This window comes from Salvelinus namaycush, chromosome 23, assembly GCF_016432855.1.
Source record: "Salvelinus namaycush isolate Seneca chromosome 23, SaNama_1.0, whole genome shotgun sequence".
Classification (NCBI taxonomy): domain Eukaryota; kingdom Metazoa; phylum Chordata; class Actinopteri; order Salmoniformes; family Salmonidae; genus Salvelinus; species Salvelinus namaycush.
Window position 1 is genome coordinate 13,190,447 of NC_052329.1, and position 25,225 is coordinate 13,215,671.

Here is a 25,225-nt window from a genome sequence, read left to right on the forward strand (position 1 = left end):
CTCTGGCCTGCTGAGGTGCACAGTAGGCCTGGTGCGTGGTGCCGGAACTGGTGGTACCGGGCTAAGGACACGCACCTCAAGGCTAGTGCGGGGAGCAGCAACAGGGCGTACAGGGTTCTGGAGACGCACAGGAGGCTTGGTGCGTGGTGCTGGAACTGGTGGTACCGGGCTGGAGACACGCACCTCAGGGCGAGTGCGTGGAGGAGGAACAGGGCTCTGAAGACGCACAGGAAGCCTGGTGCGTGGTGTTGGCACTGGTGGTACTGGGCTGGGGCGAGGAGGTGGCACCGGATATACCGGACCGTGAAGGCGTACTGGAGCTCTTGAGCACCGAGCCTGCCCAACCTTACCTGGTTGAATACTCCCCTTAGCCCGGCCAGTGCGGTGAGGTGGAATAACCCGCACTGGGCTGTGCTGGGGACACCATGCGTAAGGCTGGTGCCATGTACACCGGCCCAAGGAGACGCACTGGAGACCAGATGCGTTGAGCCGGCTTCATGGCACCTGGCTCGATGCCCACTCTAGCCCGGCCGATACGAGGAGCTGGGATGTACCGCACCGGGCTATGCACACGTACAGGAGACACCGTGCGCTCTTCCGCATAACACGGTGTCTGCCCGTACTCTCGCTCTCCACGGTAAGCCCGGGAAGTTGGCGCAGGTCTCCTACCTGACTTCGCCACACTCCCCTTTAGCCCCCCCCCCCCACCCAATACATTTTTGGAGCTGCCTCTCGTGCTTCCAGCCACGCTTCCGTGCTGCCTCCTCATACCACCGCCTCTCGGCTTTAGCTGGCTCCAGCTCTTCATGAGAGCGGCGATATTCTCCAGCTTTAGCCCAGGGTCCCTTACCGTCCAGAATTTCCTCCCATGTCCAGGAGTCCTGTGTACTTGGCCGCTGCTGCTGCTGTCCCTTACCACGCTGCTTGGTACTTTTTTGGTGGGTGGTTCTGTAACGGCAGCCGTCCTCTTCTTCCTCTGAAGAGGAGGTGTAGCAGGGATCGGACCAAGACGCAGCGTAGTTCGTGTTCAACATGTTTAATAAAAGACGATAACGTGAACACTACACAAATACAAAATAACAAACGTGGCAAACCCGAAACAGTCCTATCTGGTGCAATGAACACAAAGACAGAAGACAACCACCCACAAACCCCAACACAAAACAAGCTACCTAAATATGGCTCCCAATCAGAGACAATGACTAACACCTGCCTCTGATTGAGAACCATATCAGGTCATATATAGAAACGGACAAACTATACACACAACATAGAATGCCCACCCAGCTCACGTCCTGACCAACACAAAAACAAAGAAAACACAAAAGAACTATGGTCAGAACGTGACAAATATAAAATATATTTTGATTTGTTTAACACTTTTTTGGTTACTACAGTTGAAGCCGGAAGTTTACATTGGAGTCATTAAAATGGTTTTTTCAACCACTCCACAAATTTCTTGTTAACAAACTATAGTTTCGGCAATGACACAAGTAATTTTTCCAACAATTGTTTACAGACAGATTATTTCACTTATCATTCACTGTATCACAATTCCAGTGGGTCAGAAGTGTACATACACTAAGTTGACTGTGCCTTTAAACAGGTTGGAAAATTCCAGACAATTATGTCCTGGCTTTAGACCCTTCTGATAGGCTAATTGACATAATTTGAGTCAATTGGAGGTGTACCTGTGGATGTATTTCAAGGCCTACTTTCAAACTCAGTGCCTCTTTGCTTGACATCATGGGAAAATCAAAAGAAATCAGCCAAGACCTCAGAAAAAAATGGTGGACCTCCACAAGTCTGGTTCATCCTTGGGAGCAATTTCGAAACGCCTGAAGGTACCACATTCATCTGTACAAACAGTAGTACGCAAGTATAAACACCATGGGACCACGCAGCCGTCATACCGCTCAGGAAGGAGAGGTGTTCTGTCTCCTAGAGATGAACGTACTTTGGTGCGAAAAGTCCAAATCAATCCCAGAACAACAGCAAAGGACCTTGTGAAGATGTTGGAGGAAACAGGTACAAAAGTATCTACATCCACAGTAAAACGTGTCCTATATCGACATAACCTGAAAGGCCGCTCAGCAAGGAAGAAGCCTCAGCTCCAAAACCGCCGTAAAAAAAGCCAGACTACGGTTTGCAACTGCACATGGGGACAAATATTGTACTTTTTGGAGAAATGTCCTCTGGTCTGATGAAACAAAAATAGAACTGTTGTGGGGTGCTTTGCTGCAGGAGGGACTGGTGCACTTCCCAAAATAGATAGCATCATGAGGCAGGAAAATTATGTGGATATTTTGAAGCAACATCTCAAGACATCAGTCAGGAAGTTAAAGCTTGGTCGCAAATGGGTCTTTCAAATGTACAATGACCCCAAGCATACTTCCAAAGTTGTGGCAAAATGGCTTAAGGACAACAAAGTCAAGGTTTTGGAGTGGCCATCACAAAGCCCTGACCTCAATCCTATAAAAGATTTGTGGGCAGAACTGAAAAAGCGTGTGCGAGCAAGGAGGCCTACAAATCCGACTCAGTTACACCAGCTTTGTCAGGAGGAATGGGCCAAAACTCACCCAACTTATTGTGGAAAGCTACCTGAAAAGTTTGACCCAAGTTAAACAATTTAAAGGTAATGCTACCATATACTAAATGAGTGTATGTACATTTCTGACCCACTGGGAATGTGATGAAAGAAATAAAAGCTGAAATAAATTATTCTCTACTACTATTCTGACATTTCACGTTCTTAAAATTAAAGTGGTGATCCTAACTTACCTAAGACAGGGAATTTTTACTAGGATTAAATGTCAGGGATTGCTAAACTGAGTTTAAATATATTTAGCTAAGGTGAATGTAAACTTCTGACTTCAACTGTACATGATTCCATATGTGTTTCATAGTTTTTTATGTCTTCACTATTATTCTACAATGTAGAAAATAGTAAAAATAAAGAAAAACCCTGGAATGAGCGGGTGTGTCCAAACTTTTGACTGGTACTGTATATATATAAATAGTGCTGCATTCTCTATTAACCCACATGTTCCCTCTTTGAGGAATGGGAACAGAGGAAGAAAATGTAAAATAGACTTTAGAATGTTGCTTTAGAAATGTATTTGGCCTTTTATTTCCTAAATACAAAATAGATTATGTGGTTATTCTTATTTCCAATGTGCTGATTTCCAATGTGCTTGATCAGGAGAGACTAGAATGCATCCTCTGCTCAGTTTAATACAGAGAGGCTTTCATCCTCCAAGTGTGGAGGTTCTGTCCTGGTCAGTCCTACAACCAAAGAGAATGGGTGCATTTGAGCGGGTGAAATGTATGCAGTCAGTCTGGTGTGTGTGTGTGTTTCACCAAGTGAGAAAAAGTGTAAATGTATCTCAATGTGCAAATTCATGAGTGAGCTTGTGGCTTTGTATCTCATCCTCATTAAGATTGCCTGAAGCCTTGATTTCTGGCATAAGATTTTCTAATGTAACACAGTGGAACACCCCTAAACCCCCTGGAGAGAAGGAGACAAGCAGAATGAAATGTCATCTTTACTCTTTCAACTCTTTGAGTGAATCTTAAAACAGGCTGCAGGCAGCTTGGGGCTCTGGCTCTTCTGCTCGTCATTGTAGAGAAAAGCTGGTTTATACTCCCACCTAGTGAGAATGATGAGACATTGCATTTACATGTTATTTATTACATAACTCAGCACTTATTCTCAAAGCGTAGAACTCCTTACAATCTTTGAATCACCATCCAAGATGCATGGCCACAGCCAAAAAGGCTTTTCATCATTAAGTCTGGAGGGTACTTTCACTGTCCTCTCCTCAATCTCTCGTCTTCACCACAGTTGGAGCCCCCCAGCAGAGACTTATTAATGGACATGTTTGTTGTCATGTTGGGTTCGGTGAAATGAAAATATACAGCTAAGCCTAGAATAAAGGTGTCATTAAAACCTGAGAGAAAAACGTGCCCTGGAGGAACGGGAAAGAAGTGTCTGTTTTCCGCTAGAGGGCGCTAGTATGGGTAATTTGGTAGTGGACGAGGGCAAATATTTTTCCTCCCACGTAAAACGACGGCGAGGGTGTGGACGCAGACAATCTGCTTCAATCTCAATCTAGCTAACTCTTTCTGTGTAATAATATATCCTGTTGAATCCATAGGGTAAGTTAAATTCAGTTGTCCTTTTTTCCCCGCTGATCTATATTCACACTTAGAAATCATATTATTTATTGGGTTTGTTTGCTATCGAGATTGCTAGCTTCAGGCGTCCGGTCTGAAGTCAAAGAAGAAGAGGAGGAAAAACGTCTCCAACTGGTTCCCTCCTTACGGGGCTTGATAATGTAACTAAGTATAAATGGTTGTTGAACAAAGTTATTAAGTACATAGTGCAGTAACTAGCCACAGTATAACTTTGGACGTTTTCAGTAGCCTATTATCAGTATTCAAAACTGCTACTAAGTACTAACGCTAGCTTTCAAACTAGCTCGTTAGCCAGGTACCGTACTATATATAGTAGGAGTAGCGGGCCAGCTACTTAGTATAACGTTAGTAGCTAGATATGACATTCATGTTGGGCTGCCTTTGGCCAATGATTCCTGATTGTAGCTGTTGTCAGTGTCTACAATGGAAGATACAGTATTTGTACTCTTTGTACATTATTTTTACACAATAATACACTTTGCTTGAACACAGTAATTTACACAGCACCGAGTTATATTTTAATTAATCTCAAATAAATCATTCGTCACTAACTACTAGGCTAACTACCTATATGGCTATAGCTAACTAGCAATTATATTTTGGGAAAGAACCCTAGCAAGAAAATTTGCTCTAGCTAACTGTCAGGTACTATAAATTAGCTAGTTTTATGCGATTAACTAGTCAAATGTAATTTGGAATGCTCCCTGACAGCCACTGCTCATGCCATGGGTCTCATGGGCTATTTATCTGTATACATGTACGATAATATCCACCAATAGCACTAATATGACCATTGCTTGGCTTTACAAATATATTAATCTATGAATTTCAAATCAGTCTTCACTAAACTCAAAATGAAAGTGTATGCAGTTTGTGTTCTTCTAGTCCTGAGAAGCATTCAGAAAATTGTTCAAACAGGGTTTTAAATCAACTCCGAGTAGTGGATTACTGCAGAGTTTGTCATCTGTCCCAGAACAGAAGGTGTGAGTCACGACCAGGCGTTAGGTCAGTTTCCCAAACTTGGTGTACGTTTTGGTTTTTGCCCTAGCACAGTACACCGCTGATTTAACTAATCATCAAACTTTTATAATTTGAAACAGCTGTGTAGTGTTAGGGTAATAACCAAAACGTGCACCCTCAGTTTGAGGAACACTGCATTAGGTAAATCACAAACAACTTGGCTTTACTGCACAATCAATGCAATTGATTCAGAGTTTGACTGGATTGCCCTATGCCTGAGAGGTCACCTGTTGCACTGCAACTAGACAATCCTTGTGCTGCAGTGCTGTGAAACAAATGAGGGCCCTGAAAGCCTGCTGTGACCTTGTCAACGTTTTTAGTCTATAGATTACATTGGTTGGAAGTTGAAACAGTGTTCACTATCATGTTTTAGAATGTATTTAAGAACAGCGAGGAATCTTTGTAGTTACGTTCGTCGAGCATCATCCTTCTCGTGTTTGTCTTTTCAGGATTGTGTCACTGGAACTCCACAGTGTAGCTGAACATCTCCTTTCGGTGTCCCTGACTGTAGCTGTTCTCTCCTTGCTAAGGGACGAATGCACTCCAGGCCACCCCTGAATTCCTTTGGCTGCCTCCCTTGTGTATCCCAGTCCCATCAAAGTCTCAGAGTGTGAGTGTAAGTTAACAGAAGAAGCAGAGTGAGCCATCATGGATGATATTTTTACCCAGTGCCGGGAAGGCAACGCAGTAGCTGTTCGCCTATGGTTGGACAACACAGAGAATGACCTCAATCAGGGGTGAGTCTAACTTAAGTACCTTTTTTTAAATAAGCATTTTTGTGTCAGATGTTGAATTGCACGTACAAGGATGTTAATTCACCTGCTATCAGTATCACGTCTCAGAATCATGCATGTAGGCAGGAGCTTGTGACCCGCATCAGGAAGCCATGTCTCTATTGGACACGCTCTTCGATGTTAAAATATGATATCACACCCAAATGTTGGACTGCTCAGTCATTATTCTATAGCGTAATACACAAATGATACAGTTGCTTGATGGATTCAGATATTGCCAATGAATACTTTTACATCTGTTCTTTGCCAATCCCCTGTGATGTTATGACCCTTGATTTGTGTGCATACAATTAGTTCCACACAGCTGAAATGGGGAAAACTTCCAGGAATGTACAGATACCCACCACATCATCCCATGTACAATGAGAGGACATGGATGTGTATTGGTTTACTCGTACATCAAAAGCTGATGGGTAACATTGCTGGGTAATTGCACTGTCATTGTCTTTCTTTTGATGTGGTTGTTGTTGTCGGACTGTGAGGGTTGTTTGTTGCTGGACTCCTAGCCAGCCCGACTCCCCAACTCTGTGATTGTGACCTGAGATTTGAATCCACTTCTTTCCGGACACGTGACTTGGCTTGGAATGTGAACTTAAAATGAAGCCAAGTATGGCAAATGTCTTGGAAATGTTTTCACATGTTCTTTGCCCTGAGAATTAGTTTGACTTGCCATTTATATCAGGTTACTGGGCAAAGACGGAGAGAAGATAAAATAAAAATAATGGGTGTTTCCTGCCTTAGCTTGTTTGTGGCTGTTTTCATTTGACTCTATTGTAGACTGCAAAGCTATAGCCTAGCTCTAATGGTTGCATTTGGAGGTCCATTAGGCTGTGTTTACACAGGCAGCCCAATTCAGACTTTTCCCCCCACTATTGGTCATTTGACCAGTCAGATCAACTCTGAAAAATATCTGATGTGATTGGTCAAAAGGCCAATTGTGGGAAAAAATATCACAATGGGCTGCCTGTGTGAACACAGCCGTAGAAAGCAGGCTACATCATGCGTCCTGGCCTCCTCTCCTGTTTGTATCCTCGGTCAACTCGGTGAAGGGAAGCTCAGCAGGGCTTGTCACAACTGCTGGAACTCAGACATTTCTGGAGGAAGGTGACTTAAAATAAAATAAAATGTTTACCCCATCTGTCCTATATTCAGGCCTGGTATCTCTGCGTTCAGATAGAACTATAGAGAGACACAATTGTTGCCCCCAGGGCATGCTGTTTTTCTCAGTCTCATGCAGAGGCTTGATTGTTGTTAAGTACCTTGCTTAGACATTACAGAGCACTATGCATAGATTTTTTTTACCAGCGTTCATTGTTTCATTTTAGTTTTGCATTCATACTGTTGTGTGTACTTCACTGTAAGTAGCCTATGGGATACACATGCATGGATCTATTGTATTTGTGTGAGTTTGCACGGCCAACCTAACACGTGTGACCCTTCTTCATTAGCCGATTGCCTGTCAAGTCCCACTTATCAGTTAGGTTGATGAATAGTTTCCCAATGGGAGAAACACATCCGTACTGGGCCTTTCAGCCCCTGCAATAACTGTGATTACATGGGTCTTATAGCTGACTGTACAAACACCCACATCTGCCCTGTTGAATCCCACCATATCCTATATATCCCTATCCCACACTTTCTCATTGATGGTTTAGTGAAGGTGATTGTGAGCTCGTTTCTCTGTGTGGATGCACAAATGTAAATGCGAGACAAGGACCGTAGTGGAATGCTGAATGCCCTTACAAGGAATAACACGCCAAAAATGAGCAAGAGAGGGGGGGGGGGGGTGTAAGCCAGGGAATTGTTGTGGGCTGGACGTAGGGCGCAAACGTGTGTGTTAGGCAGCGTGTAGACAGGCGGCCCATTTCTGATCTCTTTTTTTCACTAGTTGGTCTTTTGACCAATCAGATCAGCTTTGAAAAATATCTGATGTGATTGGTCAAAAGAACAATTAGTGGGAAAAAGATCAGAACTCAGCTGCCTGGGCAAACGCTGCCTTAGTGTGTGCAAGGAGTTTTCTGCCATTGAAATCCTTGTGTTGGCCGCTTGTGGATTTTCGGGCCGCCTAAATACAAACAGTATAAAAAATGTATATATTTTTAAAATACATTTCTGGGATGGTAAAATGCTTTCTGTGCAAACGTAAATGACTAAAAACATATACAGTATGTAGAAAAGATAATGGACCTATATTTTTTTGAATAATCTTTGAGAACTAACAATTACTAAAATAGAAGCTAGACAGTCACCTGACTTTAGCAGTATTGGATTTTTTAGCAATGGCAAAATGCATGAAATTGCAGTAAATTTGTTTTTAACAGGCAAACAATTATCTCTGCTCCATGAAGACATTTGTAGAATTGCTGCAAATTGGTTTTAAAATGGCAAGATTTCTCTACACTGCCAAGATGTGGGCCTCTAAAATGTTATCTTAAGCCCCTAAGGTCGATGTTCACGCCCCCGCAGAAGTCTAATTAGCGTAATAAAACAACTCGTCTGAAAGTCCCTGGTAGCAGCTGAAAAAATGAATGGAAGTATATATGGAGACCTTTTAGTGCCAAAAATAAAGGGTTAAATACACACAAAATAAATAATGGAAATGTTTCCTGATCTTTCCTGTCTCTCAGATCTTGGACAGACACTTCAGAACAAACTTCCTTTAGATTTTGTTGGGGGACAATCTGTTCCATGTTGTGAATCTGTTATTCAATGCGTTTGTATGGCAGTAAAGCAAACACAATATTTTTCACTTTTTAAAAAAAATATACTTCAAGGTGTCTTAATTCAATATCAAATAGTAAAATGATCCATGGTATGACCTTCTTAAAACAATTTCATAAAACTTAGTTGATGTGTTGGTTAATAAATCAATATTTGTGCATAAAGCTGTTTCCACCGCCTTTTTTTTGCATGATGAAATTTGGGGTCGAATTAACACATTTTGTAGCCATCTCTAAAATTGTACCGAAACTTCCTATTTCCATCACATCTATTGTGTTTTTTCTTTTATACGGAATTACTTGACTATGGATGGAAATGTGGTTTGTGTGTTTTTGCAGAAGGAATGCACAGGCAGAGCCATAACACCTTCCTCTCAATCATTCTTCTGTTTCCTGTACTCCTCTCCCAGTGGTATTAGATAGTGCCACTCATTTCCCCTCAACATTTCCTCATGATGAACCAGCTAATTACAAACGTACACAAATGAGTGACACTTTTTTAAAATGCAGCATAAGGCTATTTCTTGAAGTTGAATCTTTAATTTAGGTAAACTCTACCATACTACTTTTTATTTTCTCTTATACCCATCTCTGATTTTAACTGAAACTGTAAATACACATTTTAGAAAATTCCTACACTGAAGATCGAGGCTCTTAAAGATAATATTGGCTACGTTTACACAGGCAGCCCAATTCTTATCTTTTGACCAATTATTGGCAAAAGAGCTGATCAATTTGTCAAAAGACCAGAATTGAGCTGCCTGTGTAAATGCAGGTTTTTCAGACGGTCAGTGTATTTGGTCCTCTTAGCATAGAAAATGCCGACACCAGAACATTACAAACGTGACTCCCTGGCTCTGCCCAACCCCACTCTTGAAAATACTGTGTTTGTGTTGTGGACTGTTCTGCCAGTTTGCTGGGTGGCAAAGGAGTGTGAACCATGGCTGTAGGCGTAGTATAGTCAAAGCACATTCAATAAGTATAATTCATGTTAAGGATTCTTGCTTTAATATCTTCTCTAGTCTAGCTGACTATTTCTGTAGATTTCTGCTGTGGGTGAAAAGCTGTCATTAGGTCTATATTCAGTGCTGTGATATACCATGGTAAAGAGTTAGAGGCTCCTTGTTTGGTGAGGGAGGGAGGGTGGGTTGTGTATGGTCACGGAGAATGCTGTTTATATTTAATTCCCCGGGGGAGGTTGGTAAATATTGTTAACCCGCCTAGCCCAGCCCCTGACTGGGCAGATCAGACAGTGGTCTGGGAGGGTCACCAACCTATTGTTACATCTGTGTGAGAGGGGCTGGCCCGGGACTGGGGTGTGAACTGTAGAGCCAGCTGTATACTCTGGGCCTTCCCAGCTCCCACTGGAGCCAGCTGCAACTAATCCTACTGTAGGCTAGTCAGACACGAAACAAGTATGAGATTTCTCAAATCAAGGTCATACCTCTTTAATTGGTAGCTTGACTCTCCTTTCTGTGGCTGTGTGGATGGCTTGTTTCTTGTGTGTTTTACAGACTAGTGTGAAAGAGTAAATCCGTATCAGCCTATTGATGTGGGCATATGATCTCAGTGAGCTCAGCATAGAGACAGACAGGGTGTAGACGGGGCTCTTCAGTCTACAAATCTGAGCCCTGTTGGCAGGTGGAACTTCCTGAAATAACCCCACCCAGGGGGTTGGGAGGGGGGGACAGGCAGGAGAAAGCACATCTGAAGCAGTTAGCTACTTTTGTTAGCTACTTTTCGTCACTCAACTCAGACAACTAAACACGCATTATTTCCTGTGAAATATTCTCTCCTGCAGTGGTGTAGTGGAGGCTATACGCTGTAAACCCACATATTCTTCAATTGGCATTGAGTATACTCACTACTTAATCCCCACACATCGTATCAATTAAGACTGATGGAACAAATCAATGTTTAGCTTAAAATGTTAATGGTTAACATTTTAGGCATAGCAATGGGCACACGGTGGTAGGTCTACGCCAGTAGATGCTCCTCAAAGGAGGAAGGGTGAATTATTTTTTTAAATAAAATTTCAAAAGTTATCCTATTTAGATAACTACTAAATATATTCACATCACCAAATAATAGATAAAACACACTGTTTTGCAATGAGGCTACTGTAGACCTTCAACAGCACTGTAGGGTAGCACCATGGTGTAGCCGGAGGACAGCTAGCTTCCATCCTCCTCTGGGTACATTGACTTCAATACAAAACCTAGGAGGTTCATGGTTTTCACTCCCTTCCATAGACTTACACTGAAATTATGACAACTTCTGGAGGATGTCCTCCAACCCTTCAGAGCTCTTGCAGCATGAACTGACATGTTGTCCACCCAATCAAAGGATCTGAGAATGAACCTAGTACTGAAAGCATAAGCTACAGCTAGCTAGAACTGCAGTTCATCAAATGTGGTGAGTAGTTGACTCTGAGAGAGAAATACAATAGCTGAACAGTTTAAAAAAATGAATTTCTTCCAAAATGAAGAAGCAAGAGATTTCGTATTTTTTTCCCAGTTTCACTTACTTAGCTAGCAAATGCAGCCAGCTGGTTTAGCCTACTCAAACACCTTTCTCAAACAGAGGGATGCTATGTTAGCTAGCTGGCTATGACTATCCAACACAACACTGGAACTCTTCCAAATCATGGTACGTTTTTGGTTTTACTAATTTATTACCGTCGGTGTAAGTGCTAAATGCTTACTGACTGTACTCTAACATTACTGTGTGCTTGTAGCAGGTGAACTAACACGTTAGTTCTATTAGCTATGTTGATCTTAGGAAATATGGTGTCAACGCTGTAAGTTGTGTGTAGCAGTTAGGATATGGTTTGGCTTGGAATGTTGTTTTCTTTTGGCCTGGTAACACACCTGATGTGTTGTGCATTTCAAGTCCACAAACGAAGGGAAAAGGTCTTCAGAGGAGAGCACATAGATGCAAGAAGGAATACAACGTGGCTGCTATGAAAGGGAACTGTGTTTACGTGTGATCAAGGGTGTATTCATTCTGCCGATTCTGTTGGATTTTCCATTTTTTTTAATGGAAGTGAATGAAATGGGGTTAAACATACCTGAATTTGTCCAATAGAAACTCTCGTTGCAGCTGTTGGACTAATGATTACACCCTAGAGCAGCTAGATACAGGCAAGAATGTGTGAGGCGTTATTGAATGTGTCACTGTCTGTCCATGTGTCACCTCAATCTTCTCGACCTGTGCACCTACGTTGTAAACTTTCATTCATTAGGTTGTCGCTACCTCATGATGGGAATATGGAAAATTTGAGTATCATGTAGTAGCCTAAACCTACTGCTGTCAAATTGAACTGGGTGAATGGAATATGAATGACAGTCATCCAATATGCTGTAATAGAAATAAGGCCATGCTCATGAAAAAAAAAAAAGAATCGTCCTCCCTCAACTTAAACGGCACAATCCGCCACTGGTATACGTGTGAAAGTTCCAAAATGCAATTTGTGGGCAAACACCATTCTAAAATGCGCACTGTATGTGAGTGGTTTCATGGACAGAGATGGAAATATCTGTTAGAAATGTAGAGAGCTCTTATGATGGAACAACTATCATGGGTTGCTAATATGACTAGGAATAATGGCTTTGGCTTCTAGAAAACCAAGAGAATGCATATGAGGAAGCCTTTATCAAATTATTGCCTCCATGTTTCTATGGTGAGATTTGGGCAATAGGGTACTTTGAAGCAAGTTAAGACATGTCTCATAATATGAAGTGAAACGTCCAGGTTTCAAACAATTAAGGGACAGTAAAAATATAGCAATGCTAATGATGGGCCTAACAGTCTTCTGGTGGAGGGGAAGGCTTTCCCAAAAACCTTCTCAATTAAATGTTAACTAGCTACAAAGTAGCCTATGCCTACCTGGTGAAAGACACTGATTATTTGCATCAATCCAGTGGCCATTTCTTTAGCAACCTCCATCTCATGTGCTAGAGAAACCCTATTAACCAAACAACAGTTCTAGGTGCCTGTGCACTGGAATTAAAGGGTAACTAACTACACAGACCTCAAGTGGTCTCCTGTTGTGGTTTAAGCATTGTTATGGACTTCGACAACAGAATTAATGTTTTTTTCTATTTAAAAGTGTGACTGAAAAAAAAGAGAATCTGAAACCTGTGAATTTCTGGCTCAGTTTACACTCTTTTTACAGCTTGGGTTGGCCTGACTGTGAAAGACCAATATGTGATTGATAATTTTAGGTCATTCAGAGGGTATGTCACTGTTTCGCATTTCATTTTTCACGGGGGGTATCTTCGCCTGGTGGGCCATTTGGGAAATGTTTTGCTAAATTTGAGTATACCCATTTCTCCAAGCACCACTACACCGCTGCTCTCTTTAGTGACCCACTGAGGGGTTGATAGGTCGCTTTAAATGGCCTGTATGGACTATGGCTGCACAATTAATCAAATTCACATTGAAATCGTAATATTGATGCGCAATATCCATATCTCATGCAATATTTTGAAATGCATCTCCATTTGTTTACTCTTTGTCTTCTCCTTGTGGCTGCTTCCCACACACACCAAGCGCAGCCCCCTGTCACTCAGAGTGCAGTTCCTCCTCCCCGCTGTTAGATTCAATATAAATGTGCATGCTGTTCTGTTAGGTCAAATGCGGTCAATCGATTGTTCCAAACTAGAACGATGCTGCTTTCCACTTTACTTCTTAATACAAGTCATTATATTTCTTTGATTCCAACAGTTCACCTAAGTGTTTTGCTTCATATTGTGTGTCAAATCGCAATATTTGGTGAAAACAAATTGAAATTCGATTTTTTGGGGGGGGCCCATATTGTGCAGCCATAGTATGGACTCATCCTGAATGAACTCTGCTGGGATCATTGATTTACAATTACTGTCCTACTTGATATCATTGTCTGCTGGAGAGGGCTGCTGTATGAGTACATTGGGCTAAATCTGTTCTGAGCACATCTACAGAAGGTCATCCACCCAGGTTTCTGGATGGTGTGTTAGGGGAGGCCTAACACACACACTCTGTGGGCCTCATTGATGCTGTTTTCCCTGGAACACTGTCTCCTGTGTGTGTTGTTGTGGAAGTGGAGGGTTAGAACTCCATAAAGGGGGCTGTTTTCATCACAATACCCCCTCAGATCTAAACATTCAGCACTTTTCTCTCTGTCGTGTTTCTAGCAAGTGCAGCATGATTTAATTTATATACAGAGCTTCATACATCTCGGCACAAATCATAAGCACATCAGAGCCCTATGGAATTCTTCTAACATTCAGGAATGAGTGGAGAATGGAAAATTTCATCGTCGAATTCCTCTCCATTTGTTGATGGGCTGCGAGAGAAAGAAGGAGGGAGGGAGCTAGTGGTAGAAGGGAGGGTAGTGGAGAAGTTTTGGCGTGTGAGGGAACAATCTGTGGAGGGGGGGGCCTAGGTGATGAAGGCCAGTGACAGGATAACGCAGCAGAGGCACGAGAAATGCAGCATGACATAACACATAGCAGCTGGGGAGTCGTGTGTGTGTGTGTGTGTGTGTGTGTGCCCCTGGTGAAGGAAGTCTCCCCGACCCTTATAAGGCCTGCAGAGAATGCTTGTCCTGCTGTTGTTTTAGTCCCCCTTTCGTGACTGCCTCACTACTATACGCCAGCCAGCTCTGTCTGTCCCCACTGCCTCACTACTATACCACATTTTAGTAGTCACGTGCGCTGAATACAACCGTACAGTGAAATGCTTACTTACGAGCCCTTAACCTCTAACGAGTCACCCTCCCGGATCCGGGATCCTCCTCATCAAAAAAGCTGACTAGCATAGCCTAGCCTAGCGCCACAGGGATATCATATAATATAATTTCATGAAATCACAAGTCCAATACAGCAAATGAAAGATAAACATCTTGTGAATCCATCCATCATTTCCGATTTAAAAATGTTTTACAGCGAAAACACAACACATATTTATGTTAGCTCACCACAATAGCCAAACACACAACACCATTTATTCACCGCCAACATAGCTTTCACAAAACCCACAAATAGAGATAAAATTAATCACTAACCTTTGAACAACTTCATCAGATGACAGTCTTATAACATCATGTTATACAATACATTTATGTTTTGTTCGAAAATGTGCATATTTAGAGGTACAAATCGTGGTTTTACATTGTGAATACGTAGCCATAATGCACCAAATTGTCCGGAGATATTTTGGACAGTCACGTTATCTAACCAAAAAACTCATCATAAACTTTACTAAAAAATACATGTTGTACAGCAAATGAAAGATACACTGGTTCTTAATGCAACCGCTGTGTTAGATTTAAAAAAAGAACTTTAGTACAACGTACAGCATGCAATATTGTGAGACAGCGCCCAACAATTCTCCGCCTTGTTGGAGCCAACACAAACCACAAAAATACGAAATAACATCATAAATATTCTCTTACTTTTGATGATCTTCCATCAGAATGTTTGCATGGAGTCCTAGTTCCAGAATAAATCGTTGTTTTGTTTTAGAATGTCCATTTCTTCTGTCGAATTAGCAACGTTGGCTAGCCATGTGGAGGGCACATGTCCAAGAACTCTTAGCGCATGGAACGAAAAATTCCAAAAGTCCCAATAAACGTCGAATAAACTGGTCAAACTCGGTTGAAAATCCAACTTCATGATGTTTTTCTCATATGTATCCAATAAAATCCGAGCCGGAGCATTTCGTCGTGTATACCTAACACATTTCAGAAGACAATGTGAGGTTCCCTGGTGCGCAGTTGAATACTGCCAATAGAGCGGACCTGTCACTCCAAAAGCTCTCATTCGGTCTCACATCAAGCTAGACACCCCATTCAACATTCTACTGCCTGTTGACATCTAGTGGAAGGCGTATGAAGTGCATACAGATCCATAAATATAAGGCGATTGAATAGGCAGGCCCTGACAGAACCCCATTTTCAGAATTTTCACTTCCTGTTTGGAAGTTTGCTGCCAAATGAGTTCTGTTTTACTCACAGATATAATTCAAACAGTTTTAGAAACTTCAGAGTGTTTTCTATCCAATAGTAATAATAATATGCATATTGTATGATCTAGAACAGAGTACAAGGCCGTTTAATTTGGGCACGATTTTTTCCCAAAGTGAAAATAGCGCCCCCTATTAAGAAGTTAACCAAAAATGCAGTTAAAAAAAATAAAGATGAGAATAAGAAATAAAAGTAACAAGTAATTAAAGAGCAGCAGTAAAATAACAATAGTGTGACTATATACATGGGTGTACCGGTTAGTTGTGGTAATTGAGGAAATATGTACATGTAGGTAGCGTTATTAAAGTGACTATGCATAGATGATAACAGAGTAGCAGCGGTGTAAAAGGGGGGGGGAGGGGGGCAATGCAAATAGTCTGGGTAGCCATTTTGATTAGATGGTCAGGAGTCTTATGGCTTGGGGGTAGAAGCTGTTTAGAAGCCTCTTGGACCTAGACTTGGCGCTCCGGTGCTGCTTGCTGTGCGGTAGCAGAGAGAACAGTCTTTGACTAGGGTGGTTGGAGTCTTTGACACATTTTAGGGCCTTCCTCTGACACCGCCTGGTATTAGAGGTCCTGGATGGCAGGAAGCTTGGCCCCAGTGGTGTACCAGGCTATTCGCACTACATTTTGTAGTGCCTTGCGGTCGGAGGCCGAGCAGTTGCCATACCAGGCAGTGATGCAACCAGTCAGGATGGTGCAGCTGTAGAACCTTTTGAGGATCTGAGGACCCATGCCAAATCTTTTTAAACTCCCGAGGGGGAACATGTTTTGTCGTGCCCTCTTCACAACTGTCTTGGTGTGCTTGGACCATGTTCGTTTGTTGATGTGGACACCAAGGAACTTGAAGCTCTCAACCTGCTCCACCGCAGCCCCGTCGATGAGAATGGAGGCGTGCTCGGTCCTCTCTTTCCTGTAGTCCACAATCATCATCTTTGTCTTGATCACGTTGAGGGAGAGGCTGTTGTCCTGGCATCACATGGCCAGGTCTCTGACCTCCCTATAGGCTGTCTTGTCGTTGTTGGTGATCAGGCCGGCCAGCTCTCGTACTGTCCCCACTGCCTCTCTACTATACGCCGGCCAGCTCTGTCTGTCCACATTTCTACTTCGCTTTCCTTTTCCTGCACACATTCTCTGCCTGGGCTGGGTTTAGTATGAAAAGAAATGTGACATTTTCAGTTAAACAGTTCCTGTGAAGAAGGTTTTGGAGAAACGTGTTGTTCAGTACAAAGCTTTATGCAACGTACCAAACGTTCAATCGAACTGAACCCACTAACCATGCTCTCTTGCCTGTCTGTTTGACTGTCATTGTCACTGTTATGGTTGTTAAGGTCATCGCGGGGACGCTGTCATGAGGTGTCAGTCCTGTCCTGTCACTGAGGCCAGTCAGGCCACTGTCCTAACATATGTTTCTGTCACTGTGACTAAGGCAGAGTGGGACGGGTTGCCACTGCCAGCAGCACATCTCCTCTGTGGCTGGCTGCAGGGCAGGCTGAGTTCACATTTAGTTCCTGTTGCCTGGCTGGACGTTGACAGAATTTCATTATCAGTCATGATCATCTGTTTTCACCATTTCTCTGTTCTTTGCTCACAGCTGTGCATCGCTGCACTGCATTCCCCTGCCTACTGCCTAACTCTGCTGTTTGAACTAGATATGCTTACTTAAAGACACTTCATGTTTCTAGAAGCCATTAGGCCAAGCAGGCACAGGGAGTTTTTGCCTACCTCTCATTTACTAACAGGGTGATGCTGTAAGTAGCAGTATCTCATGTCCTTTAGTACTGAGAATCCAGATAGGCCTACACCATTACTCAGAGTCCTGCTAGGTGCTTTCAGTTCTATACTGCTGTTATATGACAGGGTTATGTGGTCTCATAATTACCCTCTGGTCATTGCTAAATGACTAGATGGGCTAGTAGTTTCCTCATTGCTAGTAGTAAACAGTCCGTGGTGTGAAAGCAGTATGGTGTGATGTTATTCTGTCCTCAGTGATGACCATGGCTTCAGTCCTCTCCACTGGGCATGCAGGGAAGGCCGCTCCAGCGTGGTGGACATGCTCATCATGAGAGGGGCTCGCATCAACGTCATGAACAGAGGAGATGACACACCCCTGCACCTGGCCTCCAGCCACGGCCACAGAGACATCGTGGGCAAGGTAGGGCTGAGTGGACACACTGCACAAAAACTACTTACATACATACACACTGCACTCACTACACACACACACATATATACGAACACTTGAGGTCAATTATATCATTGGGTTGAAATAGCTTCTGTTTAGGTTGATATAGCTTCAGCTATAAAAGCCCAGGAAGGAACTTAAGAAACCAGAGTTGATGGCTGCCCAACACCCCCAACTCACTGCATGTTTAAGACTTGTCTGCTCTTGTTGCAGTGCTGACTGACATCAGTCGCAGTGCTGACAGTCGCAGTTTCTGGTTTGGTAGCGCTGCATAACTATGGTTATGATTTGGTTTAATATTAGACATGTCACGATACCTCTGGAATGTGTGAGCAGGCAGGAGATATCCTTTTCCAGGCCTGCCATAGGTGGATTACTAGTGCCACTGTAATTAATCCAAACAGGATCTGGACAGTTTTTTGTTGTATCTAATCTTGTGGTTCTGTCTCCTAGCTGATCCAGTGCAAAGCAGACACCAACACTGCCAATGAGCACGGCAACACACCATTGCATTACGCCTGCTTCTGGGGACAGGAGTTAGTGGCTGAGGTCAGTATGCCCCCTGGTGGCCTACTCTGGCTACTGTCTCTGTTTTCTGTGTGAACAACAGCTTGTTATGTACCACTGGAGTTACATTGATGTCTGTCTTCCTCAGGACCTGGTGACTAACGGAGCTCAGGTGAACATCTGTAATAAGTATGGAGAAACTCCTCTGGACAAAGCCAAACCTCACCTGCGTGAAGCCCTCCAAGGCATTCAACATCCCATTACTCTGCACCATCCAATGTTGGCAAGAAAAAGGTGATTTATTATCTGTGTGTTAGCCCTGTTACCTAATCAATGCGTGCTTTGTGTTCACCCCCCTCTCAGAGAAAGCAGAGAAATTGGGCCAGAGTTTGACCAAGGTCCCCTTCAAGGACACGTTCTGGAAAGGCACCACCAGAACTCGACCCCGTAAGTCCCACAGCCACAAAGCCATTTACTAGCTGCCTGCTTTTCATTACTACACTCTGAGAAAAAAAGAAGTGAATATCAGGCACAGTTTGTAGGAATGAACATCCAGTAAATGTCCCACTGAGGTCCCCAATGTGCCTGATGACATTTCCACTGCCTTTCAGTGTGCTAAATTGTGCAGAAATAGTAGGTCTTTTTGCCAGACCTCGGGCTTTAGCTATGCTCTTCAACTCTGTCCTCTGTGTGTCAATGCCTACAGGTAACGGCACGTTGAACAAAGCAGCGGGCATTGACTTCAAACAGCTCTCCCTCCTGGCTAAGATCAATGAGAACCAGTCTGGAGAGGTATGGAGCTGTTGTTTCTACATGACTGCTGTTTCATCTGTTACTGATGTCCACAGTAACGCATGTTACAAAGTGATCAATCTCACACCAGCATATGTTTTGTTTTGCGTAGTTATACTGTATATTGTCATATTGTGGAGGTTATGCTGGAACTTTGTCTCAATGCTTCTTTCTTCTTTAGTTGTGGCAAGGCCGCTGGCAGGGGAATGAGGTTGTGGTGAAAGTGTTGAAGGTTCGTGACTGGTCCACCAGAAAAAGCAGAGACTTCAATGAGGAGTATCCCAAACTCCGGTAATAACTGTTTACCCGCTTATTGTTCATTGTAGGTGTATTTTCTCCTGTTGTGTGGATATCATGTCTGTCTTCCTCTTGTACCTTTTTTATTTACTGGATTGTCCCTCATATGTCTCATCCTATATGCATATTTGTCTGTCTCCTCCCCCTGTCCCTCTTCCTCGGGCCCATCCCAGGATATTCTCCCACCCCAATGTGCTGCCCATGTTGGGAGCGTGTCAGTCTCCTCCTGCCCCTCACCCCATCATCATCACACACTGGATGCCCTATGGCTCCCTCTACAACGTGCTTCACCAGGGCACCAGTGAGTACCACATTAACCTGCTCTGCACTAAAGACTTCCAATAAGGTCATTGATTCATACAATGTTCCTGGACGTCTGTTTGAAGTGCAGGCTTAAGTATTGGAAAAGAGAGCAATTCATATTACTGTACTAGTTACTAGAGAAGGAGTACAATGTTACAGCTGTTGCTTATGTGTGAAAATGATTGACATGGCTCTGTTGTCTTCTGTCAGACTTTGTGGTTGACCAGACACAGGCGGTGAAGTTTGCTTTGGACATTGCCTGTGGGATGGCCTTCCTCCACACGCTCGAGCCCATGATCTCGCGGCACTCTCTCAACAGCAAGAGCGTCATGGTGAGAGGACTCACTTTAACACTACATATTCACTACAGTGATGTAGTTGTCATGTGTTTCACTCATGCTTCTTATGCCTTGGTGGATGACTGACTTTGTGTTCGAAACCCACTGTTATAATGCCCTGATATTCCTTGACAGATCGACGAGGACATGACAGCCAGGATCAGCATGTCAGACGTCAAGTTCTCCTTCCAGTGTCCAGGCAGGATGTACTCCCCAGCATGGGTAGCCCCTGAAGGTACATTACACACTCAGCAACTTTTTCTCTGCTTACCGCTTTTCACCTTTGAGAATGTAATTTTTTGCTTTTTGTAACTATGAGGTATACATCTCCTTCAGCTATGAACGTGTGTGTGATCCTCTTTCTCTCTCTGTCCTGTGCCCATGCAGCCCTGCAGAAGAAGCCTGAGGAGATCAACCGGCGGTCGGCAGACATGTGGAGCTTCGCTGTGCTGCTGTGGGAGCTGGTGACCAGGGAGGTGCCCTTCGCTGACCTCTCCAACATGGAGATCGGCATGAAGGTGAGACCGCTGGAGCTCAGGGTGCTAGAAGTTATAGGATTCGTTACAACATAGGAATCTCAAAACGCATGTCTCAGTTTAGTCTTGTCCTTCCCAGTGTCTCTGACATGGCTCTATCTCTGTTCTGCCCTCAGGTGGCCCTGGAAGGCCTACGACCCACAATTCCTCCGGGCATCTCACCCCACATCTGCAAGCTCATGAAGATCTGTATGAACGAAGATCCAGCCAAGAGGCCTAAATTTGACATGATCGTACCCATCCTGGAGAAAATGCAGGACAAGTGAACTGCTTTTTTGCTCTGCCTTGAGCAGAGCAAAACCCCTGATATCTTGCCCCAGATATCATCCAGAGATGTGGTGCTGACCAGTGTTGCCTTAGACCTACTCTCACTACTTACCGCTGCCCTCAATGTCACTAACTTAACCCTCTGAAAACGGCCACAGTCACTTATTCTATTCTTGATTATGATTTTTACTTGACTTATCAAGACACGTTTTTATTAGTACTTTCATCTACGTCACTGTCTTATCGCGTCCATGCTGGAGCTAAGAATTGACACTTACGACTGTTGTGTTCTAATCATGTGGACTGAGTACAAGCCTCTGTGACTGAATAACCTGTGGAGGTCAGGATGACAATCTGTCTTTCGCACTGCTTCCTTTCTTTACCTTTGGAGGAGGTCTCACTAACTAGGGGTCAGACACTGTAAAGTGACTTGCAACCATTTATTCCTGATAATGAAAGCTCTTACGAAAACAATACGTTGCTGTATTATCCTGGAGCTTGTCTTGTGGAACTGAGTGTGTACTATATGGCTTGTTTCCTCCTCTATTGTTTCAAGTGCAAGTAGTATGTATGCAAACACGGTTATAGGACTGCTCCTGCTGTTAGACTATTTATCCAACAAAGCATTTCAATGTCCAGTATTCTTCAGGAAGTGCAGGGGAATGAGCGGAACCACTTTTTACACGTGCGCTACTTTGTGTTAATTGTTCATCTTTGATTCCAATGGATGTTGAAAGAGAGAACTACCCTCTGAGTGGGAAGTCAGAAGTATAGTATCTGACTTTATAAGGCATCTGCATACTAGGTTCGGTTTAATCATAGCATAACTTGGTTAGGCGACGGGAATGTCTGTGCCTTGCAATACTTCATTAAGACATTTGCTTGAAAAACGAGAAAGAAGCGTCAATATTACTTTAGCCCGCTTCAGAAGCCGTACAACAACACAGCCATAATACTTCCTCAAAATTGCCTGAATTAATCTAACATAAATCAAGGAATCTGTAATCAATGTTGACCTTTTTGCTGAGGTCTTAGTTGCACAATTTTACATCTAAGCTGTATGTTGCAGTATTTCTCAAGTTAACAAAATGTGTGTGAACTTGTCTCATAGAATGACAACATGTAATTGAAGAATTCCTGTTGACCAATCACTGATGAAAGGGCGTGGTCTTTGGCTACCAAACTTCAGCTTGCCTCAAGGAAACGAAGTGTGCTGTAACAGGTGAAAAAACACCTGTCGAATGCTGCTGAACACCAAAACAAACAAAAGTGACAACATTTTGTCAATATATGCACAAACTTTTTCGACTGGGAAACACCTCTCTGTGCACTGCATCAGACATGCTTACATAGAGAGATTGTTATATTTCATCCACAGTATTTTCTGCCCTCAGATCATTGGGATTTGTTTTCTTCAACTCATCTTCGTTGAATTCTGTGGCTATGTTTATGCCTGAGGCAATTCTCAACTTTTCACAGGCGAGTGAAGATGAAATGGACAATAAGGGGATAACATTAACATTCTGCTATCTGTTACTTTGTTTCCGCTTGCTTTTTGACTTAACTCCCTGATGAGTTAGATCCGTCTTTATTGGCCAATGTTATATTGTTTTTGAACATGCGTTCTTTCTGTGCCTCCACCAGCTTGCTTATTTCTGCTGAATCACTGGGGTAAAAGCCAAAACCAAGCATGTCTTATACAAATGTATGTAATTTATAAGTATATTAATAAAAAAATGTTGGCGTCTAGTCCCGAAAGATCTTGTTTTGGTGTATTTCTCAGGCTAGTGCATGATAGTGGAGATTAATTCATGCAGGTAGGCACAGACAGGAAAGTATCTATGACAGAATTACCAGCATTTACTACAAAGTTCTGTAAAATCAAATTTTATTGGTCACATAGACATTTAGCAGATGGTATTGTGGGTGTAGCGAAATCCTTGTCCTCAATTATCTGACTTTATAAAATTATGTCTACTATACTGAACAAAAATATAAGTGCAACGATTTTACTGAGTTAACATAAGGAAATCTGTGAACTTAGAGCCTAATGAATTTATTTCATATGACTGGACAGGGGTGCAGCCATGGGAGGGCATAGGCCCACCCACTGGGGAGTCAGGCCCAGCCAATCATGAGTTTTTCCCCACAAAAGGGCATTATTACAGACAGAAATATATTCCTCAGTTTCATCAGCTTTCGGGGTGGCTGGTCGCAGATGATACTGCAAGTGAAGAAGCTGGATATGCAGGTCCTGGGCTGGTGTGGTTGTGAGGCCGGTTGGACGTACTGCCAAATTCTCTAAAACGACATTGGAAGCATCTTATGGTAGAGAAAGGAACTTAAAATTCTCTGGCAACAGCTGTGGTGGACATTCCTGCAGTCTGCATGCCAATTGCACGCTCCCTCAAAACTTGAGACATCTGTGGCATTGCGTTTAGTGGCAAAACTGCACATTTTGGATTGGCTTTTTATTGTCCCCAGCACAAGGTTCTTCATATGCCACATCTGTCAGGTGGATGGATTATTTTGGCAAAGGAGAAATGCTCACTAACAGGGATGTAAACAAATTTGTGCATACATTTTGAGAGAAATAAGCTTTTTGTGCGTATGAAAAGTTTCTGGGATCTTTTATTTCAGCTCATGAAACATGGGGCCAACACTTTACATGTTGCGTTTATATTTTTGTTCAGTGTATATCAGGGGTTCCAAACCTTTTCACTTGGCCCCCCCCCCCCCCCCCCTTCCAGCATTGGGGGAAAACATTAGCTGACAGGCTAGTTTCTGGACATTTCTGACAAGTTATAGATAGCTCTCTAAGGTATGCAATGATTAACATGACAAGAGGAACTGATGATGCACTACACAATTTCTGAATTGTACCTTGTGCATTTTACGATTACAGCTTTCAAGAGTAATTTTAAACCCGGACTTCCTTTAAAAAATATATATCCGCAAAACACCAATCTCAACGTCAACAGTGAAGAGGTGACTCCAGGATGCTGGCTTTCTAGGCAGAGTTCCTCTGTCCCGTGTCTGTGTTCTTTTGTCCACCTTAAACTTTTATTTTTATTGTCCAGTCTGAGATATGGCTTTTTCTTTGCAACTCTGCCTAGAAGGCCAGCATCCTGGAGTCACCTCTTCACTGTTGATGTTGAGACTGGTGTTTTGCGGGTATTATTTATTGAAGCTGCCAGTTGAGGACTTGTGAGGCGTCTGTTTCTCAAACTAGAAACTCTAATGACCTTGTCCTCTTGCTCAGTTGTGCACCGGGGCATCCCACTCTTTCTATTCTGGTTAGAGCCAGTTTGCACTGTTCTGTGAAGGTAGTAGTACCCAGCGTTGTACGAGATCTTCCGTTTCATAGCAATTTCTCGCGCATGGAAAGGCCTTCATTTCTAGGAACAAGAATAGACTGACGAGTTTCAGAAGAAAGTTCTTTGTTTCTGGCCATTTTGAGCCTGTAACCAAACTCACAAATGCTGATGCTCCAGATACTCATCTAGTTTAAAGAAGGCCAGTTTCATTGCTTCTTTAATCAGAACAACAGTTGTCACCTGTGCTAACATAATTGCAAAAGGGTTTTCTAATGATCAATTAGCCTTTCTAAAATGATAAACTTGGATTAGCTAACACAATGTGCCATTGGAACACAGGAGTGATGGTTGGTGATAATGGGCCTATGTAAATATTCCATAAAAAATCTGCCGTTTCCAGCTACAATAGTCATTTACAACAATAACGTCTACACTGTATTTCTGATAAATTTTATGTTATTTTAATGGACAAGAAATTAGCTTTTCTTTCAAAAACAAGGACATTTCTAGGTGACCCCAAACTTTTGAACGGTAGTGTACATATGAGATGAGTAATGCAAGATATGTAAACATTAAAGTGGCATTATTTAAGTGGCTAGTGTTCCATTTATTAAAGTGGCCAATGAGTTCAAGTCTGTATGTAGGCAGCAGCCTCTCTGTGCTAGTGATGGCTGTTCAAAAGTCTAATGGCCTTGAGATACATGTTTTTCAGTCTCTCGGTCCCAGCTTTGATGCACCTGTACTGACCTCGCCTTCTGGATGGTAGCGGGGTGAACAGGCATTGGCTCGGGTGGTTGTTGTCCTTGATCTTTTTGGCCTTCCTGTGACATCGGGTGCTGTAGGTGTCCTGCAGGGTAGGTAGTTTGCCCCCGTTGAAGACCGCACCACCCTCTGGAGAGCCCTGCAGTTGTGGGCGGTGCAGTTGTCATACCAGGCAGTGATAC

At 43.0% G+C, this 25,225-nt stretch overlaps 1 protein-coding gene across 1 annotated transcript; it reads left to right on the top strand.

Moving 5' to 3' along the window:
* The first annotated feature begins 4,062 nt into the window (after window positions 1–4,062).
* On the top strand, window positions 4,063–22,722 carry LOC120018092 (integrin-linked protein kinase). Its single transcript, XM_038961071.1, has 13 exons — window positions 4,063–4,158; window positions 5,667–5,954; window positions 17,729–17,894; window positions 18,378–18,473; window positions 18,580–18,676; window positions 18,795–18,878; window positions 19,138–19,223; window positions 19,405–19,514; window positions 19,694–19,821; window positions 20,034–20,155; window positions 20,297–20,396; window positions 20,549–20,679; window positions 20,814–22,722. Exons 2-13 carry the CDS (start codon window positions 5,866–5,868, stop codon window positions 20,961–20,963), a joined length of 1,359 nt encoding a protein of 452 aa, XP_038816999.1. The 5' UTR covers window positions 4,063–4,158; window positions 5,667–5,865; the 3' UTR covers window positions 20,964–22,722.
* Window positions 22,723–25,225: the final 2,503 nt, after the last annotated feature.

Coding starts and splice junctions, on each gene's coding strand:
- LOC120018092 (XM_038961071.1), top strand. CDS start 5,866: ATGGATGATATTTTTACCCAGTGCCGGGAAGGCAACGCAGTAGCTGTT. Junction 17,895..18,377: donor ACAGAGACATCGTGGGCAAG/GTAGGGCTGAGT, acceptor TCTGTCTCCTAG/CTGATCCAGTGCAAAGCAGA. Junction 20,397..20,548: donor AGCATGGGTAGCCCCTGAAG/GTACATTACACA, acceptor GTGCCCATGCAG/CCCTGCAGAAGAAGCCTGAG.